Below are 26,491 nucleotides of genomic sequence, written 5' to 3' on the forward strand. Positions count from 1 at the left end.
AAAATAGATTATGAGATTTTATGTGATGATGATTAGTGCAAGAAGGTTTAGATAGTTCACAATTAGAACATAGCGGGCTAAATTGCAGTAATTTGAAAGAAGAAAGACTTCATATATATATATATATATATATATATATATATATATATATATATATATATATAAATAAAAATAAAATATGAAGACACATGTCATTAAACCTCTCTTCCACATGTCAAAAGAAGAGAGACAAGTCTACTTTATATATATATATATATATATATAGATAGATTATAGAGAATTCGAGATCTAAAAAAGTACATTGTTGTAGTGGCTGTGTGAGGAGACGAATCCATGGCGGTCCTGAAATTATAAAGGCCATAAAATATTTAATTAAAAAATTATTTTTGCTTTAAAAAATTTGGGAGCTTTTTAATGTAAATTTTTTTAAAAAAATTGAAAAAAACCATGCTCTTTATTTAGGTGGCCCTTGGCCTTATCGGAAAGGAATTCCCGGAGATATCCTTTCTTAAGTAGTTCGGTGACCTCAATCCCTAATGCGACGCTGTCCTCCGTTTTATGACCGTGGTCGCGGTGGAAGTCGCACCAATGACCAGGGTTCCGGAAGGAATCATGTGCTTTCATCTTCTGAGGCCACTTGACCTGTTGGCCCATCTGCTTCAGAACACTGACCAGCTCCGGCTTTGAGATAGAGAGGTGAGAGATCTCTGGCTACATGGACACTTCCATCCCTTATGCCTTATCGAGCGGTCGGTTCTGGTATCTGCCCCAGTTCCTGTTCCCGAAATCTTTTATTGATCTTGGAGAGGGTCTCTCGTCTCGACCGTTTCGGTCCGGCCCGATCACCTTTAGTTCTTGCTTTTTCTGTGCCTTAGCGCAACTTGCGACAACTTTTTCCCATTTTACATGTGCCCATGCTCGGGACAGGACGTCTTCCATGGACTTGCACTGGTAATTTGTTTAGCTCCTTATAGTGGTCCCCGTCGGGGAGCATGCCTCTCTTGGAGGAAGAGATTGCAGTAGGGACATTACATTCGGGAATCGTCACCTTCTCTTGATTGAAGCGGGCTATATAGCCTCGCAAGGGTTCAGCCCGATGCTGGAGGTTCAAACCTCGAAGTTTTCTCCAGGTTTCTACTGCTAGCGAACTGCTCCACGAACTTGTCGCTAAGAATCCCAAAAGAGGATATGGACTTGGAAGGTAGGTTGATGTACCATTGCAGGACGGGTCCAGTCAGGGTTGAACCGAATCCTTGCACAGAGTAGCTACGCGCCACTCCTTTTGGAGTGCTACAGGGAGCATCCTATGTTTGTACATGGCGATATGGTCATCTGGATCGTCGGTACCGTCATACATTTTTATGCTGGGAAAGAAGAATTTCCTCGGCATCTCGATCAGGGTGATCTCGTCCGTGAAAGGAGTATCGGCGTAGGAGTCGGTATCGCTTTTCCAGATTGGGGGAGCTACCCCTGGGAGCCTTTCCACCATGGATTGCATGGCGTCGAGCCTCTTGGAGAACATCTTCTCCAGGTAGGCGGTCATAAAGGATCTCGTCGCCGTTCCTCCCTTGGGTATTTCCTTATCGGGTTCCAACTCATAATCGCTGTCTTCTACATCGTAGGTCTGAGTACCTTTGGCCTTCCCGTGTGTTGCTCTGTCTCCATTCAACGCCGTAGACGGACGAGTCGTGTCTCCTTCGGAGTTAGGTGTCTCAAGAGTTGGCATGGATCTGATCTGAGTCCGAAAGCGACGCTTCTTGTTACCTGACGTATTGAGGGCTTGATTTTTGTCTCGAAGGACAAGGTTCTCCGATTCGATTTGGTTGAGCTTCTCGGCACTCAGCTCTAGCTGCTTGGAATGATCGTTTAGCTTCTCTTTCAAGCTTTGGACTTCTGAGGAGAGCTCGGGATTCTCCATAATCTTTTCTTGAGCCTGGTGCAGCTCGGTTACTTGACTTTGCAGACCATCGAGTGCCTTTGGAGTTCGGCTTCTCTTTGGGTAGCTTCGGGTAGCTTCGGGTAGCTCGTTTTGCTCATCCACCGCCATCGTCACGTAGTTTAGATTACTCCCCTCCTTCTAGCGCCAAACTGTTAGGAATTTTTGTGTAGGATCTTTGTGAGTACCACAGATGATGGACAAGCTTTGTATTTGGTAAGGATTTAAGAGTAAAGAGATTGAAAGAGATGTTTTATTTGATCAAAGAGCATGAGCTACAATAGATTTGTGTATGAACTCTAGTTTTGGCTGCCTAGCTCTATTCTCTTAGTCTCCAAGTGTTGATCCCTTGTTATAGGGTTTGGGCTCCCGTTATATAGCCATCTTTACGTCGGTTTTAGTCGGCCAATAGGATTAAACTCTTCCATATTCAGAAATATAGAAAGATCCCTGTATCGGAAGATTTCCATTTCTCGCAGAGGAGGGAATGATCGCAAGGGTCGGACCCGGGGCGTTTCTTAGCGGGGACCTGGAACGTCTCCTAGCGGGGATCCGGAGGCCGCTGTCCTGCCCGGGTCTGGAGAAATTTAACATCTGGATATTTTTTCCCAACAATAACTACTGCCCAAGATGTGGAGAGCTAGACGAAATTGTTACTCATGCGATTTTCGAATGCCCATCGGCCTAACAAGCATGGGCATTATCATCAACACCGTCAGTTCTCAAAATTTCCCTATCTCAAGTATCTACGTCAATATGGACTATCTTTTTTGGAGGAAGAATAATATTATGGAGCCAGAAGATGATAGAGACCCTTATCTTTGGATAATCTGGTACATTTGGAAAGTTAGGAATGATAAGCTATTTAGAGGTATAGACATGGATCCGTTCGAGCTAGTCAGGTATGCAGAGAGTGAGTGTCAGACATGGTACAATGCAAAGGATATTATACATGCTCCTCCACAAGCACAAATTGTTGAAGAAACACAAGCCTTAAGCTTGGGTAATATTTGTACGGTGGATGGTTCATAGATCTCCACAGATCAATTCAGTGGAATTGGATAGGTTTGGAAGGATAACATGAGAAAGATCCAACTTATGGAGACACAAAACTTAAGGAGGCGTGAGACAGTATTATAGTCGGAACTGGAAAAGCTAAGATGGGCAATGGAGAGCCTGTTACAACATTCGACCTGTCAGAGATTTGAGACAGATCGTAAGGACCTGATTGCAATGATAACGGATCCACAAGCTTGGTCAAACTTCTCAACTGAGCTAGAGGTCATTCAAATTCTCTAAATGTATTTTCCAGATTTCAAAATCAGCTACTTCCCAAGGGCGCAAAATGAAATTGATGATTCGCTACCTAGAAATACCCATTTTTTTCATAGATCTCTTTGCTTTATTTGTTGTTCTATTCCGGTCTAGTTATGCAGATTACCTCAAGTTTAAGTAATAGAATCGCCGTTTGTTGCCAAAAAAAACCCAAAACTGAACGAGAACTAAACCAAAATCGAATAGGTACCCAAATATCTAAAATACATTATATATATCTAGAGTTATTAATTATATTTAATTTTAAAATTATCAAATATTCTGAAAATACTGTTTATAAACCACATTATCCAATTTTTAATCTAAATATTTCAAATTATCCTAATTACCTGAATAATTTTATTTAAAATATTAAACTTATCCGATTTACACAATAGTTAATCCAAAAATCAGTTTTTAACGAGTTATCCAAAATTATCCGAAAACCAAATCCGAATCAGAATCAAATTGGATCCAAATGTTATTGGATATTGAATGGTTCATAACATTTTTATCCAAACCAAAACCGAGCCAAATTCAAAAAACAACCAAATACTTTATAAATCTGTATAACCAAATACTTCATAAATCAATACTTCATAATTTTTTTGCATTAGTTTTTTATGAATTATTATTAATTTTTATGATATTTTATTTCTTGAAAATTGAACTCTCGAATTTTTATATTTGACTAAACTAAATAAGGTAATACTAAAAAAAAAATTGGTTAGATAATCTTTGGAATTGTAATTAATTAATTTAAATGAATTTTCAATGTAGTGGCAGAATTTGTAAATAAAAATAAATACAAAAAGGAAGTATTTAATTTATTGTAAATACAATAGCTAAATGTGTAAATAAAAGTAGAGTCATTTAGCTCAATATCCATATTCAGCTTGGTAATTAGCTATTCATGCATAAAAAATAGTATTTGCGTATCCGGTTAGTAAGGGGCGATGAAATTACCTTTATGTCCATGCGAAGTGAGAGAAGAGCTAGAAGTCTATGCTGTAGGTGGATTTAGGTAGGGTAGTCTTGTGTCAGTTAGCGTGTCAGTTGGTGTCAAATTCAGATTGTGTGAAAGATACATTAAGAGGTTGGCTAATTCCTTGTTTCGCCGTATTTTTTGGGTTCTTCTTATTTCATGTTTCTTTTGCTAAATTTTGGATCTTCTTCTTTTCTGTTTCTTTTGCTAAATTTTGGATCTTCTTATTTCCTTAGTTCCTTGTTTCATTGTATTTTTCGGTTTGGTTCCTTGTTTCATGATGAGACTTGGTTCTTTGGTCCACTGTTTTATTGTATTTCTGGGTTTTTCAATCTGAGTCTCCTCCGCACTGCGTTACCTCCGCGTCTTGTCGAACACTCTGATGTGTGTCTTCGTCTGTATCCGCCGTCATCACCTTGCTCCTCTCCCGCAATTGTCATGCTCTAGATTTGGAGTTGGTGGCTTTCACCGCCGCAAGTCGCGACTCCAATTGGTCTCCAAAAGCTTGCTGAGACAACAATGGACAACTTTGGCTCTTTTGCATATATGATCCCTAAGATTTTTCATAGTTTCGTTTCTGATTCCAAACTCTTGAATTGTACATATATTTTCTTGAATTAATCCCTAGCATATTGATTGTACATTCTAGACCTCCACACAAATGAACAAATGATCCCTGATCTCTGTATAGTTTTTATTTTTGACCCGAAACTTACTATATTACAGAACTAAGTTTAAGGTTTCAACCCAAAACTTCAAATGTTAACTTTAGCCCCTATCAATGAAAATGAACATACAAATGCAGTGTATACACCTAAATGCATCACAAAACCACTTCAATGAACTAAAATAAGATGATATACATATCAAGGTATACCACATGTTAATTTCGGCTAACAAATGATATTGTTGGCTATTACAAGCTTTATCCGGATTAACTTCCTAATTAATACCCGGTTAAAACTCACACATACATACTACTTCATCTCTTATAATTAATCAACTCGAGAACATGATTTTTAATCCGGTTATAATACGCATTGATATTACAGACAAAAAAACCTATTATCCGACTATTACTGTCATAATCCATATTATCTATTTATTATCCGATTATAAAACGTATTTATAATTATTATTGTAGATCTTATGATAAAACAAGACTAATTTAAGATATTTATGTAGCTTATAAATTACAATACCAATTTATTGTCGTTTAGCATCCAAATTAAATGGTTCATACACAAATTGTATATTATGACTTATTAGCCATTAACAAACTCTACAAATCTATGGGTAAAAAATAGCCGGATTAAATCATAGTTAGCTTCAGTTAATCAAACAAAAATATCCAGATTTAATCAAAGTTAGCATCAAATTTGCAGTTAACCAAAAAAAATATGTTTGTAAATTTTGTAATCATCATTGCTATCTGGATTAAAGATGAACTCCCTAATAATTGTTGAGGATTAGCCACCGTCTACAATGATGGGATCTAGAAACCAATAATCATAGACTGATCCATACGAGAGAGCCATGAGCAGCACGGCAGCTTCCTCTTCCTCTCCAATAATCATAGACTGATATTCATGAATGTGTATTATAACCGAAGATAATCTGGATTTAAAAGATAATATCCAGAAAATACATCATGTATCCATATCAGGAATGCTTATTAGAACCGGATAATACACAGTGAATCCGGAATCCGAAATATGAAAGACAGTTAAAAAGTACTCACCAAAATAAAATTAGAACAAAAACAGCTTTTGTAGAAATTGTACAGTACCGTGTATCCCATTCTTCCATTATTCCAGTGTCCATGGACTAGCAGTAGTGGAACTAAGAATCTACACTGTCCCCTTGCGAAATCTGGTGCCATTACAGCTTACCTACCTTCTTAGCCGCTGATCCCTACTGCAACATCAACCATTTGGATCATGGAGACATCATTGGCACCTGTCAAAATCCAAAACAAAGTCAAGGTGGGAACAAAATAAGAACCTGGTTGCTGCTTAGAAAGAAAAGACTAATTTTCAGAAAGAAATACTGGTCTCATTACCATCACCAATGGCAATGGTCATGTCAAAAGTCCGGTTCTTTACAAGTGCAACGATTCCAGCTTCTGAAGGGAGCAAAAAGACAACAGAGTGCGCAGATCATTTACATGCCACTTAGAAGAGTTGCATAGTCAAAAAGAAAGAAAAGAAATTCATATGAGACTGGTACCATCAATAATGAAGGCCACCCTTTTCTCATCACTTGTAATACTGACATTTTCTTCTTCTAAGCTCCTCCGACATGAATTCAGTGAGTTACTAGTTTTTTTATGATGAGTTACTAGTTGTTACAATTTGCCTCATGTTTCTAGTCAGAAGCCTCTATGAGAATCCATAGGATATTGGAGTTTATTGCTTGTCACCTGTCAAGACCCATACGCAATTCTGAGATAATCGAGTCGGGACTTTATGAGCGCTGTTAGCCTTATGACTCACCGTTTCTGCACACCGGGCGATAGATCTGGAGGAAGTGAGAGGGGATCTCCAAGATGAAGAGGTACCTAGATCGTGTATAACTCGAGAAGCTTTTTTTTCAGTCAGCTCTTTCTTGAGATGGAATTTGCTCAGATCCTGGTCAGACAGTTAGGGGAGGAGAAAAGGAGATCCGAATCGGGAAAATATAATAGTATGAATCGAATCAAAATCTGCACAAAGAAAAAATAGGAAGAACAAAAAGAGAACGTAAGTGAGACAGTGAGATAAGAGAGATTATGTAATTACAGATTTGAATATTGTTTAGCTTTCCACTGTTAACCGGTTGCGTGTAATAGGGTAGAGTAGGTAATAATTACAAGATCATAGACTCTAGAATTTAGTGTGTCAGACTCAGCTCAGAGTTATGGTAGGGGCATTGTGGGGAATATGAAATATGTACAGTATTATTTTTGTAGCTATGCCATTTACTTAATTTGTTTATGATTTGTAGCTATATGATGCAAATACTCATAAAAGTAAGTATTAAAAATATTGTTATCCATGTTTCCAAACAATTTTCATTTATATTGCTAGACATATTTCCAAAGAGTACCCAAAAGATACTTAATTTTTCACTTCATATAATTATTTTACTAAATAAAAAACTATTTCTATTTTACATAATTTAGCCAAACATATAGAAAGAGTATCTATAACAATAAAGGAGAGTTGTCTCTCTCCATAACAATAAAGGAGAGTTGTCTCTCTCCTTAGGCTATCCAGCTCAGCAAGAAGGCTAGGGCGTTTTCCGCCACGTGGCTTCACCCAAACAAATGCAAATTCGCTTCTCCTCTATGTTTGGTGGGCTTCTGCCGATATTTCGTTTTTGTTGCGTTGATTTTTTTTTTTTTCTGGTTCTTGAACTTATGTGGGCTTGAAGGAAAAAATGAGAAGTCCATACTAATTAGGTTTAATCGCCTTCTTCTCTACCACATTCTACGCCTCTCTCTCTCTCTCTCTTTTTTTTGGCTCTCTGCAACTTAAGAACACCGACTTGAATACTGTAACGTCTTCAGCCCCAGGAATGTGAAGAAAGGCGGTGAGCCTTGACATGCCACTGATTGATGAGAATGTAAGAGAACCTTTGTTCTCAATTTATAATCTCGATGATTGTATCAGTTTCTATTGTCTAATCTATCGGTTTGCTCTTTTGTAACAGTCAACACTTGTGCAAGGATCCTTGAGTGCAAACCGTCTTCTCAGATTCAGACAGCGTTTCAGCTAAGGCTCTGTGTACACGTTAAGCTGTTTTGACGTAACGCGCAGTAACAACAATTTCCGGTTGACTGATGCCCTCCTCTTCATACGGTTCAATGATGGAACCTCTTTTGAAAATCTCACAGATTCCAATAAAGTCATACCCACTGAACTTTTTCGGTTCCGACGTGCACTGGCAAACACCAACAAACAATTTCCTGGTATGTAACTAGGAGCTGGGGTTTTTTTTTTTTTTGAATCTGAGTAATGTTGTTGGATTTTCTGATAGCATGTTTTTAACTTATTCACATGTAATCATTTCCTAGACATTATTGGTGAGCTAAGTGCAATAAGGAGCACCATCAACGACAATCTTCCTGGTGCAAAACGCATAATGCTTACTTTGCGTCTTGATAGGTATTTTTGTTTTTTAAATCTGATTTTGTAGTAATAGAAATTGTAATGTATAACCAACGTGATTATCTCCCCTGTGCAGTGCTGTTAAAGTCTGGGTTAGTATGTTTGACTCTTTGGCTATTGCATTCCACGACAAATTTTAGAGCTATGGGTCAGAGCCAAAAATTGTGCTTGTCACGAGCATAAATCATGAGCATATGTTTTCTCAGGCCGGCAATATTACTGTTTTCTCAGAAGCAGTAAAAAAAGTGTTTGACAGGCAAGTCAACTCATTCTAATTATAGCAACACAAATTTTTCTAACTTCCAAATATTGTAAACATGTTTCCTATTTGTTTTACTGTCTTTCCATGTTCATCCTCCTTCATTGCCAGGTCAAGGAGCAGACCAGCAAGCGTCTTCATCCAAGATGGTTCATGCACAGAAGATTGAGCCACTTACCATTTCAGAGCTTAACCAATTTATTATCACTGCTGATTCTCAGGTGTAATGTGGTCTATTTAAATTTGATACACTTTGAGCTTAATCATCTGAGTAAGGAGTATTGAAATTTGTCCTACTTCTTCTACACTTGACAGATTATTGAGTTCCTCTGCACTGCTAAGTGACCGGGATCCAGCAAGATGACGGTTGTTGTTATATTGGTTTTTTCAGATGTTCAAAGAAACTTGTCCGAGAGATATCTTCCTTCACATGTGCTCAGGTGAGAATTTCACAACTGTATACTTTCTGCATATTGAAAGCAATTGTCATATAGTTCCAGTCACTTATTTTGTACTGCTGTCCTTTCTCTGAAAACAGGTACCGAGTGACACTGATTCAGCATCTTTCCTTGCTTTGTTACGAAGATTGCTAAACTGACAAACATCCAAGCTTCTGAGGCTGCATAGACTGGTATTTCCTAAAGTCAACCAGTTAACTATTAAGTGGTCCTATTTTTTTTTTTTTTTGGTAACAATTAAGTGGTCCTATTATTTAGATAGATCCTAAAACATTTAAAATGTTGTTTCTGGGTTGCAGGGGATAGGTGTTCATGCTCAGGTTGATACTGAGTTGCATCGGTCCCTTGCTGAGATTGTTGGGAAAACCTACACATTCCATAAACTGAACGATTTCAATTTTGCTTCGAAGCATCAAACCTTCACCATTTCCCGCATATTTCCAGAGCGAGAGCTTGCACCTATGCCAGCCTTTGTCATACCTTTAGTTCCGTTTCTTAACGTTAATTTTCTACATCTACTTTTACTTCCAATATATAATCTCCTGTTTGTTACCTTATTAATAGGAAGGTGCAAATGCTCCTGAGGAAGCACTGCATGAAGTTGTGGCACCGGGAACAGAGGAGAAAGATGCCAACACTTGCAATGTGGCAGAGGAGAGCCATCCACGTCTGATGCTTCCACTGCCGGACGTCCTGCATCGGCCAAAGAACAAGTTACTGCTGATAGGAATGCCCGCAAGAAAGCACGTATGGAATGAGTCCACTACTAGCTCTTAGACAACCATAACTTCTTATCGACTACTGCTTATCTTTTAATTTTCGTCAACTTCTTATCGACTACTGCTTTTAGTATCTTTTACTTTTTGTTTAATTCTATTTCCCTTTTGTTTTATAACTTCATGTTGTGGTTGTCGTTTAAATTATTAATGCAAAATTTTTTATGCAGAAAATTTCCCTATTTCGTGCCTTCATAAAAAGAAATGTGATGAAGCCGCCAAGGCGGGTGTAAACATATTAACACTTGCAAAGGTTATAAACAGTGATCTCTTACAGACAGGTGTTTTCTTCCAAAAAAACAGAAAATTACAAAGTGCATACCTTCTTTACAATATTTTGCCACATCCTCTATGGTTTTCAGGCAAATTTTTGAGAAACATATTGAACATAATTAATACATAATTATAAGATCAAAATTTTTATCGCAATTTACATAATCGATTATTATTATTTCTAATAATTAACAAGGTCCATATCATTACTACCTCTAAAAATGACATGAACTTATAGCACTATTACCTCTAACGTATCATATATTATCGTAAATTGGGAAATCTAATATAAGTTGAAACAAACATATATTATAAAACATCATTTGGTGTAGCATAATATATACTAATTATTATATATGACATTATTGACACTATTATATATTACTTCAAAATATAAATTTTATAATTTATCACATTATATTAGATTTTCAATTTTGTTTGGAGGTGGGTGTATTAATTTATTATCGTGAGAAAATTACCTATTGTAATACTATTAAAATCTGATACTTTTAGAAATAATTTTTTTTTAGTTATTTATAGTTTAGATTTTCTTCTTATATATCAAATTGAAATATAAATCAAAAAGGAAAAATATAAATCATTACATTTTCCATTTCTTTTAATTTGAAAATTTTGTGTTCTCTAACAAAAATCAATGTTAGTGGTTCTCTTCAACGTAAACCAGTAAAATTTAATATTACGATTTCATCTTATATAAACATATTATATCTATTATTTAGACTATAAAGTAAATTTTCAAATGTTTTATAAAATTAATAGTCCTAGTGTAAATTCACCCGCCCGTAGGACGGGCCAACCCCTAGTTTTTATTATTTTATAGAATCAGTTATACATGAATATTGCCTATCCATTTAGGTACGGATTGTTTTTTTTTTTACTATCTTTTTTTTAAGCTAGACCCCGCTTGAATATTATAAATTTACGTGTGAGTTTTGAGTTGGGTTTTTTTGAATCTTGATGAGTTTGGTTCTTATGTATATGAACCTAAAAATATCTAAATAACAAATGTATTTGAAACGGATTTGGATATTTATTAAAAGCTGATCTCAGCATTCGGTAGGTGCTTAGGTGCATAAGTTATAAATGATCAATATTAGAGAGTTATACTCAAAAACTAAAACCAAAAGGATCAAAACTAAAATCAATAAAATGGCAAATAAACAAGATTTAAAAGAGTAAATAAAGAAAGAAAGAGAAGCACGAGGGAGAGGAGCTAAGTCACGAACCCTGTGTTGTCCAAAACCCGGAGGAAACAGTCCCCTGCCCTCGTGCCCAATCTCACGCACTCATACAAACAAACCTTTTCTTAGTTTCCAGGTATTTAATTATTAATTTTCAAATAAATTCTTCGTTTTTTCTCAACTGTTATCAAATAAATTCTCTTCTTTTTTTTTAATCTATACATTTTTTTTTGTTTAACATGCAACTGTCGTTTGAAAATGTACTTTTAGTAATATAAAATACTTTACATAATATTGGATAAATTAAATCAACAAAAGTTGAATATTTGAAACCAAAAAATTCATTAAGTAGAACTGTACAAGTAATATGCTGACGTAAAAAACAAGAAAGCACAACTAATTTTAAATTAATTTAAACAGAAAATAGCGAAATATTTCTCCCGGAGTTGTTTATTAAAACAAATTGAGTTTCATTTCTGTTTTCAACAGATTCATATATTTTCTGATATACACAGCTTCTCTAAACTCTCTCTCTCTCTCTCTCTCTCTCAAAGACCGAACCTTCGATCTCATTCTCTGGAGAAGAAAGTTCAATCCTTTTTGATTCAACAATGGCGAAGAACGTAGGGATATTGGCTATGGACATCTATTTCCCTCCCACCTGTGTTCAACAGGTTCAGCTTTCATTTTATTTTCGTTGGTTTAGTACATAGTTCAATTCATACTCTGTTTCTTTCCGATCTTTCTCTGTTTTTTAAAAACATTGAACATAGTTGAACTCGCCTTTTGACGTTTTGATTTTCATAAATCTTCATGAAAATTTCCAAACATGATTTCGAAATCTTATACATCTTCTAGAAGAATTTTCTAGGGAAGATCTCATAGCTTTCAGACAAGACTTATGTTTTGTTCTCTGTCTCTGGGTTTTGTAATGCCGCTGAGTTTTGGTGGTGGTACAAGTCAGAAGATGCTAAAGTTTTTTTTTTCCTCTGTAATTGTTTTTATTTTATTTTGATTAAATGGTATCTACTTGATTTGACATTAGAGGTTTGAAGGTTCTTTGATCTTGAGATTTATACAACTTTGTGGTTCTTATTCAGTTGAGATTCTTTTCCATCTACTTGTAGATCTTTTATTTTATCAGCTAATATAAAAAAAGTGATCTACAACATTTTGTTTCAATCTCTCTTGTTTAGTTCTTGATTTCAGGTTTGAAACTATGATTGATGAGTTAGATCAATATCTATATTGTAGGAAGCTTTGGAAGCTCATGATGGAGCAAGCAAAGGGAAATACACCATTGGACTTGGTCAAGATTGTTTAGCTTTTTGCACTGAGCTTGAAGATGTTATCTCAATGAGGTAAAAAGTGTTTTCTTGGCTTGCTTAAGTATTACTCTCATGCAAAGACTGAGTTTCTAAATGTTGATCTGTGTTTCTTAGTTTCAATGCGGTGACATCTCTTCTTGAAAAGTACAAGATTGACCCCAAACAAATTGGGCGTCTTGAAGTAGGCAGTGAGACTGTCATTGACAAGAGCAAGTCCATCAAAACCTTCTTGATGCAACTCTTTGAGGTAATTATCTTTTGCTCAAGCTTCTTTTTTTTTCTAAAAAAGACGGCTAAAGTTTTTCTTTTGCTTTTTTTTTTTTTTTGTGAATGAACAGAAATGTGGAAACACTGATGTAGAAGGTGTTGACTCGACCAATGCTTGTTATGGTGGAACTGCGGCTTTGCTAAACTGTGTCAATTGGGTTGAGAGTAACTCCTGGGATGGACGCTATGGCCTTGTCATTTGTACTGACAGTGCGGTATAACATCTAACCATAGAAACACTTTTTTAATGCCCTGAGAGTTTTTGCATAAATCTTCACATGCTTATATATTTGAGTGCTTTCAGGTTTATGCAGAAGGACCCGCAAGGCCCACTGGAGGAGCAGCTGCCATTGCTATGTTGATAGGACCAGATGCTCCTATTGTTTTTGAGAGCAAATTGAGAGGAAGCCACATGGCTCATGTCTATGACTTTTACAAGCCAAATCTTGCTAGCGAGTACCCGGTACATCTTCAATGCATAATCTCAAGTGTTTGGCACAGAGAATGAAAATTCTTATTTGTGTTCTTGTAGGTTGTTGATGGTAAGCTTTCACAGACATGCTACCTTATGGCACTTGACTCTTGCTATAAACATTTATGCAACAAGTTAGTATTTTTGCTTTTTTACTGTTACAAAACTCAGATTCTTTCTCCTGGTGTTCTGTATTGGCTTACTACAAATTTTTACTAGGTTTGAGAAACTTGAGGGCAAAGAGTTCTCCATCAATGATGCTGATTACTTTGTCTTCCATTCTCCATACAACAAAGTAATATCTGAATCCTCCAAGTAGACTAGTTTTGTTCTTTCTACCTGAAATATTCACTTACCAATCTTCTTGTCTTTGCTATTGCAGCTTGTGCAGAAAAGCTTTGCTCGTCTCTTGTACAACGACTTCTTGAGAAACGCAAGGTTCTTCAATCTTGTTCTTCGAACAAAGAGCTCTTTACTTGTATATATTTATGAGTAACATATTTGTTTCTATACTGCAGCTCCATTGACGAGGCTGCCAAAGAAAAGTTCACTCCTTATTCCTCCTTGTCCCTCGATGAGAGTTACCAAAGCCGTGATCTTGAAAAGGTTTTTCATCATTTTCCTTTTCTGATTGTTTTTGATATGGTGAGTTATAATATAGCTCAATCTTTTGGTCTGTTTTTGCAGGTGTCACAACAACTAGCAAAAACGTATTATGATGCTAAAGTGCAACCAACGACTTTAGTACCAAAACAAGTCGGTAACATGTACACTGCTTCTCTCTACGCAGCATTCGCTTCCCTCGTCCACAACAAACACAGCGATTTGGTAACTAAAACAAAACAAACTTCCCTTCTTCGAACCCTATTGAAACCCATTCTTACATTTGGTTTTGATATTTATTACCTTTGTGTTTGGACGTTCTTGATATATAGGCGGGAAAGCGGGTGGTTATGTTCTCATATGGAAGTGGTTCAACCGCAACAATGTTCTCATTGCGTCTCTGCGAGAACCAGACTCCTTTCAGCTTATCAAACATCGCTTCTGTAATGGATGTTGGCGGTAAATTGAAGGCTAGACATGAGGTAACTAAAAAAAAAACAAAAGGGTGCATAATCTTGAATGTCCGTAACACTTTGAGTGAGTTGTATCTCCTTCTTGGCCTTGTTAATTTGCAGTATGCACCTGAGAAGTTTGTGGAGACAATGAAGCTAATGGAACATAGGTACGGAGCAAAGGAGTTTGTGACGACCAAGGAAGGTATCTTAGACCTTTTGGCTCCGGGGACTTATTATCTGAAAGAGGTTGATTCATTGTACCGGAGATTCTATGGCAAGAAAGGAGACGATGGATCCATAACCAATGGACACTGATTCTTGAAAGCATAAATCACTTGAAAGATTGTGTCTACTCATCGCTCTTTATGTTTTACTTTCCAAAATTCTAGACGTTTTTATAAGGTTCTTGTTACTTTGATTTAGGGACAGTTTGCATGCTCTTGTTTTTATTTATTTGCCATTGATTCTCTGAAGCTTTTTTTTTTCTTAGTGTGTTTTTTAAATAAGCCTGTTAATTTTAGGAATTATTAAGATGTTAAAATAAACCTTTAAATTATTCATCATGTGGATTATTTATGGTGTTCTTGCTTTGGTTTGCTCACTTGTTATCTGAACGTATGTCAATTTTAGATTTTTAACTATGATAAGTGAATTTTACTATGGTAAATGCTTAAACATAATGTAAAAATATGTATGGTTATATGACTAATATTAGGAAGAGGTGTCAAAATAGGTTTAAATTAATCGATCAATCCAAACCAGTCCAACCTATAGATTTTAATGGGTTAGAAACTTGGATGTTAATGGATTAGTAGGTTTAATATGTTGGATTAAAATGGTTTGGACTGAAATGAGTTTGACGCTCTAACATATAAGAGCATCTCCAACCCCACTCTATTTTTTACTCTAAAATAGAGTTTAAAGTAAAGAATGCTCCGATGGTATTCTATTTCTCACTCTATAATAGAGTAAAAAATAGGTTTATTCCAAATATAGAGTAATTTTTTTTTGTTTAATCACTCTATTTTCTACTTTAAAATAGAGTATCACTCTATTTTCTATTTCTTTTTGGTCTAAGGCAATGAACGTGCTCATCATTTCTATTACTATGATGATAGCTTCTGAATATTCCCTTAATATTGGATCTTATGTTATAATAAAATATTGGAGTAGATTGTTGCCTGTAATGTCTAAGCTTTAGTTTGTGCTAGTTTCTGAATACATGGTTACATGCTTAATTATTAAGCTATAAGTATTATTTCCTATTGATTAGCATGACTGGTTTAATGTTAACTGATGATGTATGTTAACACTGCAAACACTATTGGCTTATGTATTGTAGTACAATGGTAACGGCGAGCTGATTATTATTCGATCAGGTCCGAATGGAGTGGAGAAACAATCCGTAAACAACCAAAGCGACATCATCACACATCCACCAAAAGAGTAAGTCTTAATTGTAGTTAATTTGAGTTTTAAGAGTCTGAAATATATTACAAATGGTCCAGATAGATTCTGAGTTTTCGAGAAACCAGAAATAGAAAATAAGAAGTTAATTCAAAAAGTTGTTGATATGTCTCCTCTTTCATATTAAAGAATAAAGAGTTATAATCTTTGGTGCACTGAGACAAGTTTTTAACTGATTCATTAGTTTCTATATTTGTGTTTTTTACATGAAGGTCTATATAAAGACAAAGAAATGGACATGTTCACATAGTGTTGTTTTCAATGAAAATATTTTGTTTTAATTTTACGTTTTTTTTAATTCCATTCGTTTTACTTTTGTTACTTCTAAATTTGCATAATCATATATATACGTTAATGACTTTATCATTTAAAAATTACATAATTATTTACTTATTTTAATTAATTTGTAATATTAATAATATTTATTAATGAGTTAACTCATTAAAATTATTACCCCATTAATCTAGATGAATTCCATAAATGATTTAGTTCATATGGATATAGATTGGTTTGAGTTGGTTTATCCATTTGGACACATCTTCTCTTTTTACCATTTTTATCTACTATTTAGAAGTTTACTAGGACCATTTCATTAATCACATAACATGACATAACAATTAATAGGAATATTAATAATAAATTAATTTTAACTATAGATTTGAATTTTATTTTCAGTTATAACAAATCTGTTGAGAAAAATCTAACAAAATCCTACTAAAATTTTAAATAATTTTTATTAAATATTACATTAATTAATTTCGTAATTAAGTAATATAATACTTTCATTTAAATAAATTATCATCTACCACTAAAACGGGTTAAAATTTGTTAATTATGTCATATTTTTTTTATACAAATGAAGTTATTAACATATGTTAAAATTTTATTTCTACAACTATATAATTTCAAAAATCATATGTTGAAGAATATTTTTTTATTTGATTATTTCAAATTATGAAAACTCGAAAACATAATAAAAAGGGTAAAATGTATAAAACAAACTCTTATATTAATAAAGTAATAAGAAACCTAAACAATAAAATTAAAAAATTATAAAATACATAACACTAATATATTAATTGTATATTTAAATTTATATAATAATATCAAAATTAAATATTTATAAAATGCGGGTTAAAACTCTAGTCTAATATTACGTGATGATGTGGTTGACTTCTCGCACAAGTGTAGCTGATTATATACAAGTATGGTATGGTTAGATGATTAATATTATTTGACTACAAGTATAGTTGATTAAAGGTTTTGGATATGCACATATGGTTAGGTAACTAACATTAGGATATTATTATTTCTTTGTTATAAGTAGAAAAGAAAGAAAAGAATTGGTGTGTCTTATTCCATGAATAATGAGATGGGCAGTTGACAAAAAAAATTCTATGAATAATGAGTTCTTTACATAGGAATCCTTACTAATAAAAGGGACCTTTTGAAGCTCCATAGAGCGTCCACATCAGCAAAAAAAACTTCTTCCGAAAGATGACACGTGGCATAAAATATAGTTTTATATTTTAATATTACTAATTTTCAAAAATTATAAATAACATGTAAACATACAGCATAAAAAATAGAAAAACTACATTAAACATATGTAAGACTACCATTTTTCACTTAAAAAAAGACGGATTATCTTCATAATGTAACATTACCGTTTTATAAAAAAAAAACATTATATATAATTTCAAAAATAATAAATATATGTAAACATACAACATAAAAAATGGAAATACTACATTAAACATATGTAAGATTACCATTTTACATTTTTATTTTAAAAAAATAATATGTAAACATTAAACATATGTAAGATTACCATCTTTCACTAAAAAAAGACGGCTTATCTGCATAATGTAACATTACTATTTTGTAAAAAAAAACATTATATATAATTTCGAAAATAATAAATAATATGTAAACATACATCATAAAAAATGGAAATACTACATTAAACATATGTATGATTACCATTTTACATTTAAAAATAAAATAATATGTAAACATACAACATGAAAAAAATGGAAAAACTACATTAAACATATGTAAAATTACTATTTTTCACTAAAAAAAAACAGTTTATCTCCATAATGTAACATTACCATTTTATAAAAAAAACATAAATATAACTATTTGACTATTTGTCCAAGTTTTTCTATAAAACATTGCCGTTTTACATTAAAAATGAAAAAATACATTAAGATTTAAACATCTATCTTAAAATATAAAATATAGATATTAATAAAATATAAAGTATAAGAAAGAGAAATACATAATATATAGAAAAATAAATAATAAGTAAATATTATAAATATATAAATATACGAATTATATATACAATAATAAGTAAATGCACAATTTAAAAAAATGGAAAGAGTACATTAAATATTAAACATCTATCTTAAAATGTAAAATATAGATACTAAGTAAATAGAAAGTATAAGAAAAAGAAATACACAACTTAAAAACAATGGAAAAAATTATATTAAGATTTAAACATCTATCTTAAAATATAAAATATAGATATTACGCAAATAGAAAATATAACAAAAGGAAATACACAATTTAAAAAAAATAAAAAAAGTACATTAGTATTTAAACATCTATCTTAAAATGTAAATCTATCTTAAAATATAAAATTATTAGTAAATAGAAAGTATAAGAAATAGAAATACACAATATAAATAAAAATAAATAATAAGTAAATATATAATATAAGTAAATACCCAATTTAAAAAATGGAAAATTACATTAAGATTTAAAAATATATCTTAAAATTTAAAATATAGATATTACGTAAATAGAAAGTATAACAAATAGAAATATACTTTTTTAAAAAATGGAAAACGTACATTAAGATTTTAACATCTATCTTTAAAAGTAAAATAAAGATATTAAGTAAATAAAAAGTACAAGAAATGGAAATACATATACAGGAAAATAAATAATAAGTAAATATTTAAATCTATAATATATGAATTATATATATAATAATAAGTAAATACATAATTTTTCTAAAAAAATGGAAAAAGTTCATTAAGCATTAAACATCTATCTTAAAATGTAAAATATATAATATAAGTAAATACACAATTTACAAAAAAAGGAAAAAGTACATTAAGATTTAAATATCTATTTTAAAATATAAAATATAGATATTACGTAAATAAAAATATAAGAAATGGAAATAAACATTAAAAAAAAATAGAAAAAATACATTAAGATTTAAACATCTATCTTAAATGTACATATATCTTAAAATGGTAGTAAATTATATAAAAATGAAAATACCACATTAAACAAAACAAAAATTAAAATGTACTCCCTCCGTTTCAAAATAGATGATGTTTTAGAGAGTTTTTGATGTTTCAAAATAGATGATGTTTTCATATTTCAAGGTATCTTTTAACTTTATCAAAAACTGTGTAACCAATTATATTTTGTAGTATGTTTTGTGATTGGTTAAATAATTTTTAATTTATATTTTAGTGATACTTTTTAGATAAAAAACAAGTTTTTTAAATTTTGTGTCCCAACCTAAAACTTCATGTATTTTGAAACAGAGGGAGTCAAGAAAGTCCATATAAAACTCATTATTCCATCAATATCAACCTCACACTATCAAGGAAAACTTCAAAGCACTCGAGCAAAAAAATGGTTCTACCATCAACTATTGCCGTCTCAAAAACCCTTAATGACTTTGAAGGAGATTTTTTATAACAACGAACTTTTTGTTAGGTGAATTCATTGTTGGGAAACCCACAACTTCCAAAAGCCAAACTTATTCATGGGAATTGAATTGCTTTTCATAGACTCAAAGGTATTCTTACAAATTTAAATTAATCTAATCCATCATTTTATTGTTAATATTCATACTAACTATTTCATGATCAAACTATTACAGTTAATAACCATTCAAGCATTTATCCCGAAACACTTCATTCCACGCCGAATCAGGTATTGGTTCATGTTGGTTTAGTATTGTTTTTGGTTTATTAACAGGTTTAGGATGGTCCTATTGTAAATATAATTGAAGTTAGTTTAGCATATATTATGCTTAAAATAACTTAAATTAAATAATAGTAATATTATGCTTAAAATATAATTTTAGAGAGTTTTCAAATATAGTTTATATAACATTATAGGTGATGAATTTAATTATTAAATTCGTTTATTACTTAAAACTAAGTTATTTTAAAAACATACTGAGTTATAAATATCAATGATGGATTGGTGAGTATAACATGAAGACAAAATATAAATATTTGATTTTCAAGATAAGAAATTCAGCTTTTACTCAGTTACTCAATATATAATATCTTAAATTATTTTTTTAAAAATATACATAATTTATATATATAGATTAATCTTCCAAACTTAAACTATTATATTATATATGAATAATGTTTTTAAATAAAAATAATTTCTGATTTAAAAAAGAAAATAAAAAACAACAAATGGTTATTTTCAAATAATGGATATAATTTACATTATACTATCATTTAACAAGTATTAGATACGTTTTGATATATCATTATTTTCTATTTCCAGAAAACAATAAATTGTTAAACATCAATATCATCTAGATTAAGTATACGAACAACACAAATTCAAATATCACAAAAATATTTACATAAACATTATAATACAATAATTTGATCAAAAAATACAATTAAAACAATATTTAAAATAATAGTTATATACTTAATATCTGAAAATCAAAGATATTTTTGCTAAAATTGTACTTACCTGGCCAAGGAGATCGACCATCTTTTTACGGATCGATTGATTGTTGAGCATGTGGTCGATCCGAAAATACTCTACAGTTTAATTTAATATCTAAAACATTTATGTTAACACTCAAGAGATAGTTTTGCTAAATATGATAATTAGATAGCCAACAAAATTACAAAAAATATTTAAATAGTAAAAAATATGTTAATTTAACATGTTAAAATTTAAAAATAAATTTTAATTATGACATGCATCTTAACATTTATATAAATATATATCATAACCTAAATATAAATAAATTAACAACTTAAATTAGAAAAAAATAAAAATCCCGGGCGTAGCCCGGGTTAATCCCTAGTACAATATAATGGTTTAGTTTGGAGACCAAGTACAAGTAAACCTTGGTGAACAAGTAAATTTATTACTTTCTATATTGTACATTACATAATATTCATAACACTTCTCCTTGATGTCCATTATACCAAAGTGTTTTCAAAACGCTGTAGATGTCGCCTCGTTAAAAACCTTATAAGGAAAATCCAATGAGAAAAACCATGGTTAAGGGAAATAGAGTGTAACATGTACTGACTTCCCCTCATGTGTACATACATCGAGTTCTATGAGACGGTGTAGTTCGATCAGAAGAACTAATTTCTTGAAAGTAGCAGTGGTTAACGGCTTGGTGAATAAGTCAGCAGAATTGTCACTTGAACGAACTTGTAGGACACGAACATCACCATTCTTCTACATTGCATGTCTTGATATGATTCATGTTGATTCTTGATAAGACTCATAATCTTAAAGGATTTAGAATGATGATAGACTTTCATTTTTGAAATTGTAACATTCTTTTTAGGTGTCTATCATTTGTGTGTTCTTTGTTGCCTCGTTAAAACATTGTCATGGAAAAATCCAGTAGGATAAAAATCAATAGTACAACCACACATATTATTACATTTCTTCCCTTGGAAGCAGTATCTTCGGGATATGCATTCCGGACAAATAGATTTCTTTAAGAAATTGAGCTTAGCAGAATAAACTCTTTTAATTTATATTATAATATTTAGAGTTTTTAGACTTCTCGTCTATAATTCTCTTTTGACATATACAACATTTTCTTGGTCTATTTGGATTTCAAGCCCAATATCTTTTCAGAATATGCATTATGAAAAGCTAAGTAATTTGCTGAATAACACTTTAAATATAGTACTTCAAGACCAAACATAAGACCAAACATATATGAGCATCTTAAATAAAATCATTTAAGGATATTTTTGATAACATCCCATTTTTAGATCTCCAGTTTGAAATACATAAAGACAATATGATATAATCTCTTGATAAATAAAGATGTATTGATTAACTTCAAATATTTCATATATCCCATATAACATATTTCGATCGAATAGCTAGAGTTCTCGGAAACATGATTTTGATAGCATCAGTTCTTCAGGGATTCTATCATTTAAGGATTCTATCTCTTAGGGATTATCAGTTTCCAATGAGTTGTATAATTGAAGTTCTTCCTTTGTTGTCAGACTTGAAAATAGTTGCATCTACCACATGAGACTATATCTCAACAATCAATTCCATATTGATCTTTCTTTGAGCAACTACTTATTTATATCCCACTTTTTTTACACATTTTGGTGTATGAACTACTGGTCCAAATATTTTTCTCTTTCATAAGAGTTTATATATTTATCTATTGCTTCTTTCTGATTTGGCCAATCATTTGTTTGTGTACATTTTTCAATAGATTTTGTTTCATGTTCCTCTTTCTCGTTTATCATATCAACTGCTACTTTGCATGCATAAATAGCATCGACGTCGATTTGCTTATAAGTTCCATTTTGTTTCATACATGACATAACATATTGATATCTCTTCATTTTATCAGGTACCTGATTTTTTTTCAGTCATGTTTAAAGTCTCTTCCGGAGATCATTCAAAACTATATTGCTTCACTTTGATCATTATCAATATATGCTTTTTTCGTGTACGAAGATTTTTATTGGAGCCAATATGTCTACCACGCTGCATGCGTGACAAGCAGTTTGATATTGTTCTTCTAGAACATATATTCTTATTAGAGCATTTACAGTTGTTATGTGACTTGATCACTATATTTATTTGGCGTCTGCAAATGTGTCTGACAACTGTTTTACTAAGCATTATAATTGAATTGTTTTTTGGACTTCTATTTGACATATTCTTTAGTCCGAGGATCAATGATAATTCATTTCAACTTATTTTATTTTCCAGCTATTTATTTTCTCACGCTTATGTTGAAAATACTACTTTAATTTTAGCATTCACATGGAGCTTTACTTTTATCCTTTGGGATGGCTCTAGAAACTTAACTATCAATGGAGATTCTTACTCGACATATATTCCCAACTCATTAGAAAAAACTTATCTCAAAGCTCTGTGGTGGAGCAATACACATTCAAAATTTTTAGATGGGAATGTTTGGTTTATGACTCAATACTAGTGATGGGAGAACTATTTATAAATTATTGGCTTGATGAAAATTATCTTGCTCAAAATGTTCAGTACTTAAACCAATAAACATGCAATAATTATCAAATACTTATTGTGGACTCATCAATATTACAAAGATACGTAGTGGGTGATCATCAGTCCACTAACATCTCTTTTATTCATGCCAACAACTTCTTTAGGTTGGTGAAAAACATACTACTATTTTATTTTATGAGCAAGCAACATATGTAAAATCATTCGGAATAATCTTTTTGCATCATTACTGAAACAGAATGGTCTAACTTGTTTATGCCAAATATTTTGTAAACTTCTGGTTATATATATGTTTATATCCATTTGACAAATATTTGTGCAGTACAATCTATAAGAGGATGTAAACACTTTTTCAACTATATTTTTACTTCCTTGAGAAATATTTCTGATTTGAAATGAATTTAAGTTATATATATATATATATATATGTATCCATTTCTCAGTTTTCATATAAGTTATTTTTATCTAATCAAATTTCAGTTAACCTTGTATATAATGCATGAAAAAAATACTTATATCAATACGCAAGCAATCGAACAGACGACCAATTATTAAAAATAAACAGATTAATTACAAACGAGTTTATTCAGCCATTTATCTCTTTAATTTCAAAGCTATATTGTGATATTGTCGAGTATAAAAAAAAAGCTAATGAAACAATATGTTAACCAAATATGAATCTCGACTAAACAAACCACTTTAACCCAACAAATTTCTAGATCAGTATTTACCAAAGCATAAGAGTAGTAAAGAGGATAATACGCACAACCAAATTAAACGAAATCAATCCACCGCAGATCCACATTTATGAATCAACAAAGCATTTAAGCAAATTAAACATCGCGGTGTGCAAGGTTACAAAACTGTCCCAAAACCAACATGAACTAGCATGCCATGAAATTATTTATGCAGCCATTTATGAAACAATTATGACATCTAGATATTACTGAAAATATTGATACGTTCAGCAAAGCATGACTCGATTTAATATTCAAGCATGTTAAATCACATCTAAAGTAAACATACATATATCATGTATATGTATTAAAGCAAGAAGAGCATAAACAAATTACGATTGGTTAAAGCACAAGTGATACTTAGCTCGAGAGAAAGAAAAAAAGCAAGGGACGGAGTGAAAGCTATGTCTACTGGGATTTTGAACTTTACTTAGCGACTAGAGTTTAGTGCTGTCAACGTATTATAAGTAGAAAAAAAAAATAGAAATTGGTGCGTCTTATTCCATGAATAATGAGTTCTTTATATATTATACAATAAGAAGATTTAACTTGGAGACCAAGTACAAGGAAACATTGATGAACAAGTAAATCTATTACTTTCTATATATTGGACATCACATAATATTCATAACATTCACGTTAATTTAGCCAAATGTGTTGCTTTTCTTCCACTAGAGAGCCAAATTTTAACCAAATAATCAATTTTCTTAAACTTTACTTGGTACATTTTTTTCTCTTTTTATAACTTTTCTCTAAAGAAAGAAATCTTTCGTTTTCTTCACGCTTAGTCCCTCTGGTTTCCGGCATTCTTGCCGGTGTCGTGAGGGACACATCCTTCTATTTTTGGATGGTGTTTCATCTTTGATTTAGTGGATATTTTCTGGTTTTGATGTGGCGGTGTTGGGTTTTTTTTTGGAATTCCGGTTTCGTTTGGTGGTCGTTCTTGGTACGGAGGTCATGCATGTCTGGATCTGGGGAGGACAATACCCGGTTGTGTGTTTCCACTTGGCTGTGTGGTACCTATCCATCTCTATGAGCCCTTAAGCTTTCGAGATTTTAATCGACGGTGGAAGGGAAAGTGGTGAATCGTTATTGTGAACTGGTTTTGGTAGAGATTGAACTGCTGGGACCAATGAGTAAGGTCGCCATTAGAGGACGGTGGCCTTAAAAGGGTCTACGGCAGTGGCTGACTACGACAACGGGAGGAGACGGACGGACCGGCTCCAACATCTCCTTTTTCCCTCTCGATGAGTCTTCTTGTCCATAGTGCTTTACCTCCATTTTTTCTTGGTTCCGCTCAGGTTGTGTTTTCGATGGAGCTTGTACAAATCCTTCTTGTGCTTTGTCTTCTCCTCGCTTTCGTGGTAGCCTTGGCGGTTCTCGCTTCCGGTGAGTGTGTGCTTGCGGCAGAAGCTCTGGTCAATCGGAGCTAGATTTTCTGGAAATCTTCGTAGTTGGATTATTTTGTGGATTTAGTCCATTTTGAGATTTTTTAGATCCAAGTCCATTAGATTTTTTTTTGGAGTTTTGTACTTTTTTTTCTTTATGCATTTACTTATGTAACGAAAATCCCAATTTTTTATAAAAGAAAGTATAACGAAAAGATATATATATATATTTTAGAAACATAATGAAAAGATATAGTTATTGAAAAAAGTTAGCTTGTATCCACGATTCACACATGGTTTAGCCAAACCGACCATTTTTAGCCAAGCCGACCATGTCCACTACAATACTCACACTTTCCTCTTCCCCTAGTTGAATAATAAAGCAGCTGCCATTTATGTTCCTTTGTGGAAAAACTTCACCATCTATTCCAAAGAAGTCTATGTGTAAATGGTACTGTTAGACCTTTGTTTTTCATTTTATTAATTATTTTGTTACTTTTAAAGCCAATAATATGTGCATTAAAACACCTTGGTTTTGTGTTTCAGAAAAAAAAAACACCTTGGTTTTAAAATGATGTTAACATTTGTAGTTTAACATGTGAAGTCACAACATAAAAAATGAGAAATAAACAACATCCACTAGATAGAACTAGAAGAAAAGAAAATAATAATATTGTGGTTGGGGTAGGTTTAATAAATGTGCACAGCTCAAAGACATTGCATGTGTATTTGAGTTTATGAAATCTAGCATTTATTCACCTAACACGTTTATCTATTGACTCACAAGGTTAATTAACTTATTTACACACTTTTTGTATAAGTTTTTATTTACCTAATATTATTATTTATAAACTTAATTTGTTAACCATAAAGATTCAACAATCCATATTCAAATAACAAAACCTAATATATCATTTTTCTTACTTGGTTCGCTTTTCTTTAAGACATTGTTGATATGGTTCACCCAAGCCGACCATATCCCACTACTGCTACCATATTCCATCTCGTTTATCTAAACATCCTATAGACTTTTTATTTTCTGAAACTCTATTATTAAAGTTTCTCTAAAGGATTTGCCACCAAGAGTTGTGTGAAAAGAGAAGTCTCTTAGTTTATTATTATAAAAAAATAAAATA

At 32.2% G+C, this 26,491-nt stretch overlaps 2 protein-coding genes and 1 long non-coding RNA gene across 3 annotated transcripts; 2 read left to right on the forward strand and 1 right to left on the reverse strand.

Moving 5' to 3' along the window:
• Positions 1–350: 350 nt before the first annotated feature.
• LOC125604467 lies at positions 351–7,517 on the reverse strand. Its single transcript, XM_048774845.1, has 4 exons — positions 6,731–7,517; positions 6,465–6,657; positions 6,298–6,360; positions 351–6,194 (listed from the first exon to the last, which is right to left on the reverse strand). Exon 4 carries the CDS (start codon positions 2,045–2,047, stop codon positions 1,235–1,237), a length of 813 nt encoding a protein of 270 aa, XP_048630802.1. The 5' UTR covers positions 2,048–6,194; positions 6,298–6,360; positions 6,465–6,657; positions 6,731–7,517; the 3' UTR covers positions 351–1,234.
• Positions 7,518–7,657: 140 nt separating this feature from the next.
• Positions 7,658–8,641, forward strand: LOC106382296. The gene is made up of 4 exons (XR_001276844.3): positions 7,658–7,841; positions 7,929–8,187; positions 8,293–8,383; positions 8,463–8,641. It is a non-coding gene; the product is annotated as an uncharacterized LOC106382296 (long non-coding RNA).
• Positions 8,642–11,809: 3,168 nt separating this feature from the next.
• Positions 11,810–15,062, forward strand: LOC106396919 (hydroxymethylglutaryl-CoA synthase). Its single transcript, XM_048774844.1, has 12 exons — positions 11,810–12,028; positions 12,609–12,715; positions 12,797–12,929; positions 13,021–13,164; positions 13,254–13,412; positions 13,482–13,555; positions 13,641–13,716; positions 13,804–13,859; positions 13,940–14,027; positions 14,109–14,249; positions 14,357–14,506; positions 14,600–15,062. The coding sequence occupies exons 1-12, from the start codon at positions 11,966–11,968 to the stop codon at positions 14,792–14,794; spliced, it is 1,386 nt and encodes a 461-aa protein (XP_048630801.1). The 5' UTR covers positions 11,810–11,965; the 3' UTR covers positions 14,795–15,062.
• Positions 15,063–26,491: the final 11,429 nt, after the last annotated feature.

This window comes from Brassica napus, unplaced genomic scaffold (assembly GCF_020379485.1).
Source record: "Brassica napus cultivar Da-Ae unplaced genomic scaffold, Da-Ae ScsIHWf_55;HRSCAF=95, whole genome shotgun sequence".
NCBI lineage: Eukaryota > Viridiplantae > Streptophyta > Magnoliopsida > Brassicales > Brassicaceae > Brassica > Brassica napus.